The sequence below is a fragment of the Barbus barbus genome, assembly GCF_936440315.1.
Source record: "Barbus barbus genome assembly, chromosome: 21".
Lineage (NCBI taxonomy): Eukaryota > Metazoa > Chordata > Actinopteri > Cypriniformes > Cyprinidae > Barbus > Barbus barbus.
The window spans coordinates 22233058-22248631 of record NC_136749.1 but is presented as its reverse complement, the minus strand read 5'-3'; the positions used below and the strand labels follow the sequence as shown (position 1 = coordinate 22248631).

At 36.7% G+C, this 15574-nt stretch overlaps 1 protein-coding gene across 2 annotated transcripts; it reads left to right on the top strand.

The window, feature by feature from the left end:
- The first annotated feature begins 29 nt into the window (after positions 1-29).
- Positions 30-13699, top strand: LOC306887943 (exopolyphosphatase PRUNE1-like). 2 transcript variants are annotated; one of them, XM_079446002.1, is made up of 8 exons: positions 30-374; positions 5454-5558; positions 5661-5863; positions 8251-8435; positions 8636-8794; positions 8918-9012; positions 11173-11331; positions 12508-13699. In XM_079446002.1, exons 1-8 carry the CDS (start codon positions 336-338, stop codon positions 12910-12912), a joined length of 1350 nt encoding a protein of 449 aa, XP_079302128.1. In that variant the 5' UTR covers positions 30-335; the 3' UTR covers positions 12913-13699. The 2 variants fall into 2 exon arrangements, with proteins under 2 accessions (XP_079302128.1, XP_079302127.1); XM_079446001.1 differs by lacking the exon at positions 30-374 and having other exon boundaries at positions 5247-5558; positions 12508-13186.
- The last annotated feature ends 1875 nt before the right edge of the window (positions 13700-15574 follow it).

Sequence of the window (15574 nt, the reverse complement as noted above, 5' to 3'; positions counted from 1 at the left end):
CTTCAAACTTGTATATTTGATAAAATATCAGATCATTGTAACTTTGTCAGCGTTTAGAAGAACACTAGCGTAGAGAAGAGATTATCTCAACGGCATGGACCCTCAGACCCTCTCATTTTAAGGTTTCTCGTGTGTCCACAACAAACTACATTTCCGGCACGCCGTGAGACGTCAGGACGTATTGGCTTCTGCTCTCGCAAACCTCTGAGAGTGGTTTAACTCACACACACACACACACACACACTGACCGACCCGCTGAGACTGTGCACTTGAAGGGCATTTTATACTCCTTTAGGATATTCCGTTACGTGAAAACACTCGGGCTCCGTGTAACAATGGAGGCATACTTACGGAGCTGTCGCGATGTGCTCGAGGTAAGACACGCTTTTAAGAGAGAGGGTTACGCGTGGTGCGTTTGCTTCTACCATTTTACCCACTTAAAATGTTGCCAGAGCTTGAATTGTGTGTTGAGATATACATAAACACAAGTGTGTTCGCCGTTTATGATGGCTTGGTGTGATAAATATAAAATGTTTTGTTTGATATACACTTAATATTGACACAAGTCGCGCGGGCAAAGACCCTCGCCGCATGCGCCAAGAAAGAACCACATGCATTGAGAGAAAGTAGGCAAGCATGGGTGTTTATATTTGTTATTTATATCATCTTATTTAAAAAGTTAATCGTCATGTACTAGTAAATGATATTAACATATTTGGAACAAGTAACGTTATGGCTAAAATGTATAGCCTAATTTTGAAAATGACATGTGATTTATTTTTTTATATATATATATATATATATACACACCCATACATACAGGTAGGTGCTGGTCATAAAATTAGAATATCATGAAAAAGTTTATTTCAGTAATACCATTCAAAAAGTGAAACTTGTATATTAGATTCATTCATTACCGATATATTTCAAATATTTATTTCCTTTAATTTTGATGATTATAGCTGACAACAAATGAAAATCCCAAATTCAGTATCTCAGAAAATTTGAATATTGTGAAAATGTTCAATATTGAAGACACCTGGTGCCACACTCTAATCAGCTAATTAACTCAAAACACCTGCAAAGGCCTTTAAATGGTCTCTCAGTCTAGTTCTGTAGGCTACACAATCATGGGGAAGACTGCTGACTTGACAGTTGTCCAAAAGACGACCATTGACACCTTGCACAAGGAGGGCAAGACACAAAAGGTCATTGCTAAAGAGGCTGGCTGTTCACAGAGCTCTGTGTCCAAGCACATTAATAGAGAGGCGAAGGGAAGGACAAGATGTGGTAGAAAAAAGTGTACAAGCAATAGGGATAACCGCACCCTGGAGAGGATTGTGAAACAAAACCCATTCAAAAATGTGGGGGAGATTCACAAAGAGTGGACTGCAGCTGGAGTCAGTGCTTCAAGAACCACCACACACAGACGTATGCAAGACATGGGTTTCAGCTGTCGCATTCCTTGTCAAGCCACTCTTGAACAAGAGACAGCGTCAGAAGCGTCTTGACTGGACTGCTGCTGAGTGGTCCAAAGTTATGTTCTTTGATGAAAGTAAATTTTGCATTTACTTTGGAAATCAAGGTCCCAGAGTCTGGAGGAAGAGAGGAGAGGCACATAATCCATGTTGCTTGAGGTCCAGTGTAAAGTTTCCACAGTCACTGATGTTTTGGGGTGCCATGTCATCTGCTGATGTTGGTCCATTGTGTTTTCTGAGGTCCAAGGTCAACGCAGCCGTCTACCAGGAAGTTTTTGAGCACTTCATGCTTCCTGCTGCTGACCAACTTTATGGAGATGCAGATTTCATTTTCCAACAAGACTTGGCACCTGCACACACTGCCAAAGCTACCAGTACCTGGTTTAAGGACCATGGTATCCCTGTTCTTGATTGGCCAGCAAACTCGCCTGACCTTAACCCCATAGAAAACCTATGGGGTATTGTGAAGAGGAGGATGCAATACGCCAGACCCAACAATTCAGAAGAGCTGAAGGCCACTATCAGAGCAACATGGGCTCTCATAACACCTGAGCAGTGCCACAGACTGATCGACTCCATGCCACGCCGCATTGCTGCAGTAATCCAGGCCAAAGGAGCCCCAACTAAATATTGAGTGCTGTACATGCTCATACTTTTCATGTTCATACTTTTCAGTTGGCCAACATTTCTAAACATTTTTTTTTTTTGCATTGGTCTTAATTGATATTCTAATTTTCTGAGATACTGAATTTGGGACTTTCATTAGTTGTCAGTTATAATCATCAAAATGAAAGGAAATAAACATTTGAAATATATCAGTCTGTGTGTAATGAATGAATCTAATATACAAGTTTCACTTTTTGAATGGTATTACTGAAATAAATCAACTTTTTCATGATATTCTAATTTTATGACCAGCACCTGTGTGTATGTGTGTGTATATACACACAGGAGCAGTGGGCAGCCATTTATGTTGCGGCGCCCGGGGAGCAGTTGGGGGTTTGGTACCTTGCTCAAGGCCACCTCAGTATATATATAGTTGAAAGATATGATTTTTTTTTTTCCAGCAAGGATGTTAAATTAACAAAAAGTGATGGTAAAGACTTTTTGAATTTATATTATAATATTTTTTTTTACTTTTTATTAATCAAAGAATCCTGAAAAAAGTATCAGAGGTTCCAAAAAAATATTAAGCAGCAAAAACAGCTTCTAACCTTGATGATAAACCAGCATATTGTTAATAAATCAGAATGATTTTTGAAGGATCATGTGCCACTGAAGATTGGAGTAGTGGATGATGACAATTCAGCTTTGCGTCACAAGAATAAATTACATTTTACTGTATATTAAAATAGAAAAGCGTTATTTTAAATTGTAATATTTCTCAATATTACTGTTGTTTCTGTCTTCTTGATCAAACAAATATATCCTTGAAGAGCAGAAGCAATGTGTTTAAAAAAACATTAAAAATTATGAACTTTTGAACTGCGGTGTATATAAATTATTATCATTAAATGTACACACTTTTATCATTTATAACTGTACACTATTTAAAACAATATAATGGGCTGTTTGATGCAATTGGATCTTTTGGAACTGTTTTCTAAAGGTGCTGTCAGTGTGTTTGACGAGTCAGTAAGAACAATTCCCACTTTTCTAGTTTTTCAGCTTAATGCGCTCAGGTTCAAAACTGAAGGTGGCCCTATTTGCAGAGAAAATAACACCTGCTGTCCGGTGCGCATGATCCTGACAGCATCTGTCCAACAACGGTGCATTTCTCTTCCCTAAACACTGTTGTTTTAAACCCAAACACCCTGACACCTGCACTCGCCCACTGCTGGGTGGATATACTGAAGCCCCCTGTTTACCTTGAGACTCAGCTCGTGGAAGCAAGCGGAGATGGGTTCTTTAATTCAGTCAATGATTGAAGAAATTTTACGGTTGCACTTGTGGTTAAAGTGCTTTTTGTCTGCACTGAAGCGTGAGGTTGCAAATAGAGCGCGCACAAGCTCTTTTCCACCCTGACCAAAGACCTGCAGGTTCTACTGTTTACTCACTGTCCCGTGGTCCATTTCACATTGCAGTGACTAACTTCCTGTGCTGTCCTCGGCCATGCACATATGGACATGAATAAGCATATTTTTCCTGCACTTCCCCATCTAACAAGGATTTTGGTGATGATTATCACATGAGAGAGAGATCTTGTCAAAACCTCACCCTAAACAAGCCTCACCACTGCTCTGTGCCAGCTGTGAGCTCAGTCTCTCTGTGTTGACAGTCCGTCGTCCAGCGTTTCAAACAAACCCCAGCTGGTTGCCCAGATCAGAGTACATCATTTAATGCTGACGTCACAGATGGCTTCTGTATTCGGCTGGAGCAATGGAGCAGGCCAAATGCTAATTAACGCTGGACGAGGAGTCATCATGGGGAGAGATAAAAGGTTTTATTGAATCCAGGGCGATGCATTCGGTATTATTCTATTAAAAGTGCTCTTCATCTCGCAAGTGGTCCAGCAAATAGGCTTTGATATAGAGTCGTGGGTTCTTAAAAAAAAAAAAAAAGAGAGAGAGAGAAAAGCACATTTTAAGTAAAATAAATGAAGTCCATAACTACACTACCGTTAGAAAGTGTACATTTTTCTTTTTATAAGGAAAGTAATACTTTTATTCAGCAAGGATGCATTAAATTGACCAATAATGAGCACAAAATTAGCATATTTAGAATAATTTATAAAAGATCATGTGACTGAAGACTAGAGCGATAGTGTTTGCTGAAAATTCAGCTTTGCCATCACAAGAACAATATATTTAAAAAGAAGAGTTATTTTAAATATTTTACAATATTACTATTTTTACTCTGTTTTTAAATAAATGCAGCCTCTGTGAGCATAATCTTACAGACGCCAGACTTTTTAACAGTAGTGCATATTCCAAGTCTTCTGAAGCCATACTATTATTCATGTTAGGAACAACACTGAAATTTAAAGGGACAGTTCACCCAAAAATGAAAATTCTGTTATTAATTAGTCACCCCGTATTAATTAAACTGTGAGATCCTCTTTGGAACATAAATGAAGATATTTTAGATGAAATCTGAGAGCTTTCTGACCCTGCATGGAGATGATAGTGGACTTCAGGAGAAACCGCCCTGCTCTCCCCCCACTCACCATCATGAACAGCACCGTGAATGCAGTGGAGTCATTCAGATTCCTGGGCATCACCATCTCCCAGGACCTGAAGTGGGATATTCACATAGACTCCTTTGTCAGGAAGGCCCAGCAGAGGCTGTACTTTCTTCGCCAGCTGAGGAAGTTCAACCTGCTGCTGAAACAGTTCTACTCTGCCATCATTGAATCCATCCTCTGCACTTCTATAACTGTCTGGTTCAGCTCAGCTACCAAATCTGACCTCAGAAGACTACGGAGGGTAGTCCGGACTGCTGAGCGAATCATTGGTACAACCCTCCCCACTCTCCAAGAACTGTAAGAAAAGGGCTGGTAAAATCACTCTGGACCCTTCACATCCAGCACACTCCCTCTTTGAACTGTTACCATCTGGTCGACGCTACAGAGCTCTGAGCACCAGAACGACCAGACACAGGAACAGTTTCTTCCCTCAGGCAATCCATCTCATGAACACTCAACAATAAATGTGGAACACACAACTAATACACTATCCATTCACCACTCACTAATTTTATCTTTATTTTTCTAATTTCTAATTTGCACATACTTGACCTGTACATACATAGTTGTCTATATTGTTTTTGCTGCTTTGCACATTGCCTTTCGGTTAATTGTTGTTATTCTTTTATTATCTGTGTCCTGTCCTGTTGCTGTCTTTCTGTTGCTCTGTGGAGCTTCTGTCACTACAACAAATTCCTTGTATGTGTAAACATACTTGGCCAATAAAGCTCATTCTGATTCTGATTCTGATTAGTCCAGCAGCCTGTGACACTGTTCTGTTTCATTCTCAGGCTTGTAGTAAGAACAGTCCAGGGCTGCATGTCGTAATGGGAAATGAGGCTTGTGATATGGACTCCATGGTATCGGCCCTGACCTTCGCCTACTTTCTTTCAAAGGTATGCAATGCCCAACCTAATAAACCACTTTTGCTGTGCCAGAGATAATAGATGTGATAATTCTGGATTGTTTTGTTCATCATTAATGTTGTCATCTTGTAGAGTCTTGATTGTAAGAGGATGCCGCTCCCTGTGCTCAACATCCCACGGGCTAAGTTCCCCTTGCGCTCTGACAGCATCTTTCTGCTGAGAGAGACCGATCTGTCACAGGACTGCCTGCTGTTCAGGGACGAGGTGGACCTCCACGGCCTGCACAAGAACAAACAGCTGACGCTAACGCTGGTCGACCACAATGTTCTGCCCAAGTCAGTCTTCTGTTTTGTAGCACAAATGCAATGTGTGTTCCGTCTTCCATCGTCACATATAAAAGGAATGCAATTTTAGAGTAATTAACTAACTCAATTTTCATTTTAATATATAGAAAATGTATTCAAAATAAATATTAATGTTCAAAAGTTTGGGGTCAGTAAGATTTGTTGTTGTTGAAAGGAATTAAGTTTATTAAGCAAGGACTCATTAAATTAATCAATTAAAGTGACAGTAAATGCATTTATAATGTTAGAAAATGTCTATTTCTATTTTAAATAAATGCCATTCTTTAAAGAATCCTAAAAAAAAGTCACAATTTCCCAAAAAAACAATTCTAGCAATGATAATAACAGAAAATGTTTCTTATGCACCAAATCACTGTATTAAAATGATTTCTGAAAGATAATGTGATGTGAAGACTGTAGTGATAACAGTTAAAAATTTAGCTTTGCCATGACAGGAATAAATTATGCTTTAAGATATATTATAATTGAAAACTGTTATTGTAATTTTAAAACGGTGAGCATCAAATCACATGAGCCAACATTTTATTCACAATATAACATAATGAACAAAACAAATGTTTAAACAGAGAAATTTTACACTTTTATCCACTAAATGAGCTCATTTCAAATTTGATGCCTGCTGCAGGTCTCAAAAAAGTTGGCACAGGGGCAACAAAGAGCTGAAAAAGCAAGAAATTTTGAAAAGATTCTGCTGGGAGAACATCTAGTAACTAATTAAGTTAATTGACATCAGGTCTGTAACGACATAAAAGGGATGTCTTAGAGAGGCAGAGTCTCTCAGAAGTAAAGATGGGCAGAGGCTCTCCAATCTGTGAAAGAGTGCGTAAAAAGATTGTGGAATACATTAAAAACAACGTTCCTCAATATCAAATTGCAAAGGCTTTACAAATCTCATCATTTACAGTGCATAACATCATCAAAAGATTCAGAGAAACTGGAGAAATCTTGTGCGTAAGGGACAAGGCCGAAGACCTCTGTTGGATGCCCGTGGTCTTCGGGCCCTCAGACGACTGCATCACTCATCGGCATGATTCTGTCATTGACATTACTAAATGGGCCCAGGAATACTTCCAGAAACCACTGTCGGTAAACACAACCCGCCGTGCCATCTGCAGATGCCAAGTAAGGTTCTATCATGCAAAGAGGAAGTCATATGTGAACATGGTCCAGAAGCGCCGTCGTGTCCTGTAGGCCAAGGCTCATTTAAAATGGACTGTTTCAAAGTGGAAAAGTGTTCTATGGTCAGACGAGTCCAAATTTTACATTCTTGTTGGAAATCATGGACGCTGTGTCCTCCGGGCTAAAGAGGAGGGAGACCTTCCAGCGTGTCATCAGCGTTCAGTTCAAAAGCAAGCATCTCTGATGGTATGGGGGTGCATAAGTGCATATGGTATGGGCAGCTTGCATGTTTTGGCAGGCACTATGAATGCTGAAAGGTATATAAAGGTTTTAAAGCAACATATGCTCCCCTCTAGATAACGTCTATTTCAGGGAAGACCTTGTGTATTTCAGCAGGACAATGTAAAACCACATACTGCAGCTATTACAACAGCACGGCTTCGTAGTAGAAGAGTCCGGGTGCTGAATTGGCCTGCCTGCCGTCCAGATCTTTCACCTATAGAGTACATTTGGTGCATCATTAAACAAAAAATATGTCAAAGATATATAGATATAAGATGACCACAAACTCTTCAGCAGCTGGAAACCTATATCAGGAAAGAATGGGAACAAATTCCAACACCAAAACTCCAGAAACTAATAACTTCGATGCCCAGACGTTTTGAAAAGAAGAGGAGATGCTAGACCATGGTAAACATGCCCCCGTCCCAACTATTTTGAGACCTGTAGCAGGCATCAAATTTGAAATTAGCTCATTTAGTGGATAAAAGTGTAAAATTTCTCAGTTTAAACATTTATGTTATCTATGTTCTATTGTGAATAAAATATTGGGTCATGTGATTTGAAGTTCTTTTAGTTTTCATTTTATTTCATTTTCAAATTTAAAAAACATCCCAACATTTCCGGAATTCGGGTTGTAATTAGGGCACCACTACTAGCAACATATGAAGTGTTTATTGTACTGAACCTGTGACCATGGAAGCAGGACAGGACAACTGAGACATTTCATCTATATATTGATATAAATAATACAACCCATAAAATAATGTGTGAATAAATATTATAATATGGAATAACATAAATATTATATATATATTTTATAGGCCCATATAAATATATACAAAATTATAGATATTATAGATTTTTATTTAAAAAAATCTGCAATGCCAGTCAGCCTTTGAAGTGAAGATCAGGAGATTTGGTCAGTTCTTTTATAGTAATTCTGTGTTATTCTGTAGTGCTGACAGTGAGCTGGAGGACGCAGTTGTGGAAGTGATTGACCACCACCTCCTAGAGAGACCCACATCCCCCTCCTGTCCCGTCACTGTGGAGCCCGTGGGCTCCTGTGCCACCTTGGTGACTGAGCGCATTGCCCAAAAATCACCTGATGTGCTCGACCAACAAGTGGCTCAGCTTTTATACAGTGAGTGTCATGGTGATGTGATCAACACGGAGAGGAATGTGAGCTCTCACAGCATGACTGCGGCTCAATCTGTTAGACGCTGTTAGACATCAGATGGGCTCAGCATGGTCTTCAGTGGCATTTAGCCGGAGGAGATACTTGATAGAGATGTCAGCAGAAAGATCGCATCTTGTTAACTTGTAAAATGTATGTGTTAACAGGTACCATTATCCTAGACTGTGTTAACATGGCTCCTGAAGCAGGTAAAGTCACCCCTAAGGACAGCCAGTACGCCGTCTTTTTGGAGAAACGTTTCCCAAAACTGCCTCAGAGGGTCGCTCTCTTTCAGTCGCTACAGAATGCTAAGTTTGACGTGTCAGGTGAGAGGATCTTATACTGTGTAGGTTAATGAAACAAACCACTTCATGTAGACATATTAAACAGTGTAATTTGAAAGCATGAATTCATTAAAAGTAATTTCACGGTACTGTCCTGTATTTCAGGCCTCTCTACGGAACAGATGCTGTTGAAAGACATGAAAGCAGCATCTGGTGGGGATCTGAAATTGGCTGTCAGTGTCATTTACATGACACTAGAGGTCAGTGCTGTTATGACATATTTCACTTGACCTCTTAAAGCTTCTACAATCTCTGAAGCTTGGAATGTATTCATTTGGCTTTTTAACAAAAAGTTATTTATTCTGATATCTAAGCAGATACATACAATATATAAAAAATTTTATATTTGTGACCTGATCTGTGTTTTGTGTTTTTAAATGATTTAATTGCACCCTTAAAAAGTATTTTTTTTAATTGCTATAGTAAAATTCTGTAATGCTTCTTTCATTGCCTTACTTTCAAACGGACACAATGAAAGGAAAATAAAAATAAATATAAGGATAGCATTTAGTTTTTAGGGTTTTTCTTAATTGCAAAATCACATAGGAACAATGAAAGAAGTAATATGTGACACTGGACCACAAAACCAATCATACGTAGCACGGGTATATTTGTAGCAATAGGCAAAAATACACTGAATGGGTCAAAATTATCTATTTTTCTTTTATGCTAAAAATCATTAAGATATTAAGTAAAGATCATGTTTCATGAAGTAAATTTCCTACCGTAAATATATCAGAACTTAATTTTGATTAATAATATGCATCGCTAAGAACTTCATTTGGACAACTTTAAAGTTGATTTTCTCAATATTTCGATTTTTTTTTTGCACCCTCAGATTCCAGATTTTCAAATAGTTGCATCTCAGCCAAATATTGCCATATCCTAACAAACCATTCAGCTTTCATATGATGTATAAATCTCAATTTCAAAAAATTCCAGGGTCACATATAATAGTAACATGATCATTTCAGTTTTAAACAATAAAACTCACTTTTTAGTGATTGGCGCATTACTCAGTCTGTTTTATCAAGAATGAAATGAGATCCAGTACTGAACAATTGTTTGCTATGTGCAGAATGTTGTTTTCTTGAAAGTAACTTGGAATTGTATCTTGAAGTTATAAAATACTTATAGCTTATACTTATGCATGGCCGCAAAAAAACAAAAGATGCTTGTTTCATGCATGTGTGTATAAATATGTGAAAGAGACGTCCAATCTGTTTTGTTCAGTGCAGAATATCCAGAGATAAATTCAGATAAATTATGGGAATAAAAATGCTGATTACAATATATAACATTTTTATTTATTTTTTTATTTGGGGGGAGGGGTTGTAATTTTGTATCTCTGTAATTTATAAGTTATGTATGGAATCTCATTGCATGCTTGCAGCATTTCTAAAACATGCTGGCATGACTATTTCTGCTGCTTACTTTAAATTTAGAAGATCACATGCAAATTACATGTTACGTCCTAAATTAAGTCAATCTTGTGTTTGTGCTGTGCATTTAGCCTCAGTACTTGGTTCCACAAAGACAGAGAGGAAATGTTGACTGAGAAATGTAAGGAGCTACTGTTGTGGGCACAAAGTGTGCTCATGTGCCCATCCTCATGACTCATGTGAATTCCTCATTAATACTGAAGCACAACCGATTCCAAGTCAGACACACCCAGACTCACCGCAGGGTTGGGCGGCCTGTCTTGCACATCCACTGATTACACCAGACGTTAACCTCCGTGACAGACTCTCTTCTTCTTCTTCTGTTAGTACACATACAATAGTAAGACATGGGGTTGCTGCATCAGATGTGAGAAGTAACAAAACTTTCTTTGTTCACAATACAGGAGACTGGGGGAAATGTGTCATTTTTTTTATTTTATTTTTTTCAAAAAGAAATCCAAAGTTTTAAAATCGGCCCCAAAATGTTAATTATAACACTTGAAAAATTAATGACATTACCCATAGAATTTCAATTATTACTTAAAAATGCCACTTATTTAAAGTTTATTGCGTAATTATTTTAACTGTCAAATTGCCAAACAATTAATCAGAAATATTTGTCAAATGATTCTGAAGATATCAGAGGTATTTCATAAAATGAAACGATGTTTGATCTGTGCATATTTTAAAGATTATATTTTTCAGAAATATATTTATATTTCATTAAAATACCTTAGACTAATGAAATGTTGTTAATATCTTAGCTTAAACAAAGATACAGTATATGTTGGAATCAAGAAGGAAAATATTGGGTATTGAAAATATCTATCATTTAAAAGTATTATAGAAAGTGAAATGATTGCAGGTTTTTTTTCTTCTTATGATGCTCGCATGTTAAAAGTGCTGTTCTGTCTTTAGGCTTTTCTTCAGAGGCGTGGACTACAGCAGGACCTCTGTGAGTTCTGCCACAATCACAACTACAACCTGGTGGTTGCCATGACAATCTCTTTCATTGACAACAAGGAGCCCTTCCGACAGCTAGCCGTCTACAGCTCCAGCACTGTCTACAGGGAAGAGGTACTCATTCCCCCGGTTTCACAGACAAGGCTTAAGCCTAGTCCCAGACTAAAATGTAATTCTGAGCTGTTTCAACTGAAAGAAACTCGTACTGACTGATCTTAAAATATATCAGTGACTTTGTTTTGTCTCAAGATGCACACCAGTAATGTTTTTTTCTAAGCCATATTAATAAAAATGACTTAAATGTCCTAATTGAACAGTGGCCTAATCCTGGCTTAGTCTAAACCCTGTCTAATTTTGAAACAAACAGCACACTCTTCACCTTGAAGGATTCAGCAAGTCTTTTATCTAAGTATTTTATGATAAACCCTCAGCAAGAATTAAGATCGGTAAAGATCTTTATAACCAATTTACAGGGTTTCCCAATTTGTTTCCCAATTTCCCAATTTTATTTCCAAAGCAAAAAGTCTTTTAATGTTGGTTAATGTTCACATAAAAATGGCGTGATCACTTAATATCTTCTTTTTTTTTACTTGGAAATACACTACTGTTCAAAAGTAAGATTTTTTTTTTTTTAGTTCTTTAATTCAGCAAGAATGCATTAAAGGAATAAGTTACCCAAACATTTAAATTCTGTCATCATTTACTCACCCTAATTTCATTCCAAACTTATGTAAGTTTCTTTATATTGAAGAACCAAACAGTTGTTGGTCCCCGTAGACTTCCATAGTAGGGAAATAAATACTATGGAAGTCAGTGGGGACTATCAACTGTTTGATTACCAGCATGCTTCAAAATATCTTCTATGTTCAACAAACGAAAGAAACTCATACAGGTTTGGAACGACATGAGGGTGAGTAAATGAGGACAAACTTTTCATTTTGGGGTGAACTATCACTTTAAATTGATTTTGAAGTGACAGTAAAGACATTTATAATATTACAAATGATGTCTATTTCAAAGAAGTGTTATTTTTTTAGCATTCTTGTTCATCAAAGAATTCTGAAGAAAGAAAAAAAAAAAATCACAGTTTCCAGAAACATTTAGCATCACACCATTGAAGGTCATAAGAAATATTTCTTGAGCAAATCAGCATATTACAATGATTTCATGTAACACTGAAGACTGGAGTAATGATAAATTGCATTTTAAAATGGATTAAAACAGAAAAAAGGATAAAATTAAAGATTTTCCCACTTTACTAATTTATATCTGCATTTTCTTTTTTCATAGATGAGTAAAGCACTAGAAAAAAACCCCAGTCTGGACCTTAAGCCAATGAGCAGTCCATATCCAGATGTGAAGGCCTTTATACAGGGTAACACATTAGCATCGCGCAAGAAGGTAATGCCCATAATCACAGACTTCCTGAAGGAGAGGGAAAGAAAATTGTATCAAAGTGGAAACATAGAGGACCTAGATCTGGACGATGATTCCAATCAAGACCAGATTGACTCACAACAATGTCCCGAGGACGATGGGATAGAGGACGATGGTCAGGTTCCTCCAACGCCAATGAACAGTCTGGTAGAGGGTTGTCCCTTGGACAGTGGCTTACCAAAAATCAGTCCTGAGGTTTTGGTGGAGAAAGTTAGCAAGATGGCCAGCATGGAGGACATGTCTTCTGAGGGACAGTGATGAGAATCTGTTGTCCAAGAGATTCTTAAATAAGAGCTGAAGAAGGAGGAGTCTTCAAGAGGATGAAGTGCATATCCAACAGTGCTGCTTGAGAATGAAATAGCACTTTTTTGACCTGGTTAACTCACAAAGGTACGATACAGTCTGAAGAGACCATTATGTTGACTTTGTAAGGACTGGTACATGATCATTCGAATGGAGCATTACAAAACTGCATTATATATATATAAAATGTTTAAAGTTTGACTATCGTTAAAATAAAAAAATTCAGGTTTAGGCTGTTTATTTATTGTTCACAGTCATATTCATGTTTGATCTTCTAAATTAATCAGAAGGCTCATTGAGACATGAATATTTAAACATATCTAAAATTGACAATAAGCACCCAGTGCAAGCTAACAACTGACAATTAATAGAATAAACTGATTCAGAATGAATTTCCGGTATTATACAATTAATTATAACATGGTAGCTATCGTTGCTTTTTAATTATAACATGGTAGCTATCGTTGCTTTTAATGCAAATAACATACGTCCTTCTTTGTAATGTTAAAGTTATTTTCAGCTTGTCTGCAGAGCATTGATTCCCCCAGGAAATCGTTTTGACTTCTCCCTTGATTTACAAAACTGAATGGAAAATGCATTTACAGTAACACACTTACAGTATTATCCTAGTCATAATTTCAATTAAACTTTTAAACAATACTAGATGCATATTTACATTTATACATTTACAAATTGTGTGTATATGTATGTATTAGTGCTGTCAAACGATTAAATCACATACAAAAAAGTTCTTGTTTGCATGATATGGGTGTTCTGTGAATATTTATGTATATATAAATCCACACACATGCAGTATATATTTTGATATATTCATATAATTTATATTATAAAGAAATATATTCATTATATAAGGATAACATTTTTGTGAAATGTATACATGCATGTGTGTGTATTTATATGCATAATATATGTATGTGTGCTGTGTATATTATGTAAATATATATTATATACTTAACTTTTATTTTGGATGCGATTAATCGTTTGACAGCACTAGTATGTACATATGTGTATTAATATTATTGTTTTTTCAGTGCTGCCTGTTTGTCTGCAAACAGTGCTAGTATTTAAGCATTTACACAGTTCCTGTTCGGATGAGTCAAAATGATTGTGTGGTAATTGACAGCGTGCCAAAGATGCAATCCATAAATCTTAAACTGATGACATTGTCATTTTATATCACGAAGCATCGGATGTAAATGAAGATGAACATGCATTGGATTAGTACATCTTGTCATGATTCTCCAATAATATTGTAAAGGAGTTATTGTGGCCTTTTGCATGTTTTAGGTGTTAACTGACCTGCTCCTGGTTAGAATCAGGGCACCTGCATTTTAGTCAATGAGATTTTACCATTAACTACCAAAGACCTCGGTTGCATTTGTGTGTTCGGCATGTTAAACGTTTGATCGTTTGAGATTTAAAACTTCAGTATTCTTTTCATTTCTATTATGTTATTTTAATTTATTTGATGGCTCTGGGTACATTAGGGTTGAAAAACATTAGTTTGTTGAGATTTTCATGGACAGCCCGTTTGATTTGTTATACAGCCGGCAGCTTATTAGCAGATTCAATCATACTTGGACTATCATCATAATTATAATATTCATTATATTAATATATACAAAAGCTCAATCCAAGGCATTTAAAAGGCCTAATCTTATAATGACATGTTCTGTCAGACAGTTATATAAAGAGGTTTTTTTTCCCCCATAGAAGATAAAGGGCTAATTTAGTTACGACTTAATTAAGTTAAACAAAATCAGTTAGTATTGGACGTGAAACACATAAGATGGTATGTTGGTGTCTTGAGGTGTTGTGTATCCCCTGTGATTTAACCCTGACCGCTAGTTTGGTGAGATTTGACATGGGGACAGCAGAGGATTGCTGCATGCTGCCTCAGGAGAACTAAGCACATACTAGTCAATTCCAGCAAACTATATAACGCCAATATCATAATAATGTTGTATGAAATGTTTATTTGATGCAAATTTATTAATGTGGTTGTGAAACAGGACATTCAAGAGCACATCCTCTGTCAAGTATTTTATTGCCAAGGACTTTTTTATTTTAAGTTCTGTGACTCATTATGAATAAAACATTTTCAAATTGTTCCATATGTGGTTTGTGAGCTTTGTCTGTATAAAGACACAATTGTTTTATTATTGCCATTTTGTAATGTTTTTGAAAGTCTCACCAAGGCTGCATTTATTTATTATCAATGTTGAAACCAGTTGTGCTGCATAATATTTTTGTGGAAAACGTGACACGTTTTTTCAATATTCTTTAAATAGAAAGTTCAAAAGAACAGCATTCATTTGAAATCGAAAAAGCATTTCTTTGAGTAATGCAAATGTCACTTTTGATCAATTTAATGAATCCTCGCTGAACAGAAATATTAATCCTACTGACCTCAAACTTATGAACAGTAGTGTATGTACCTAATTAAATATAAACAGCTAAAGATATGGAGTAGTTAATTGTCTTTTGAAGGGGTATGAAGGTAAAATGACGTCAAAAAGATTCAGCAACGATTTTTTTTCTCCACACACATATTGGTTTTATGTGGTCAATCCGTATTGCAGCTCTTGATACGGTT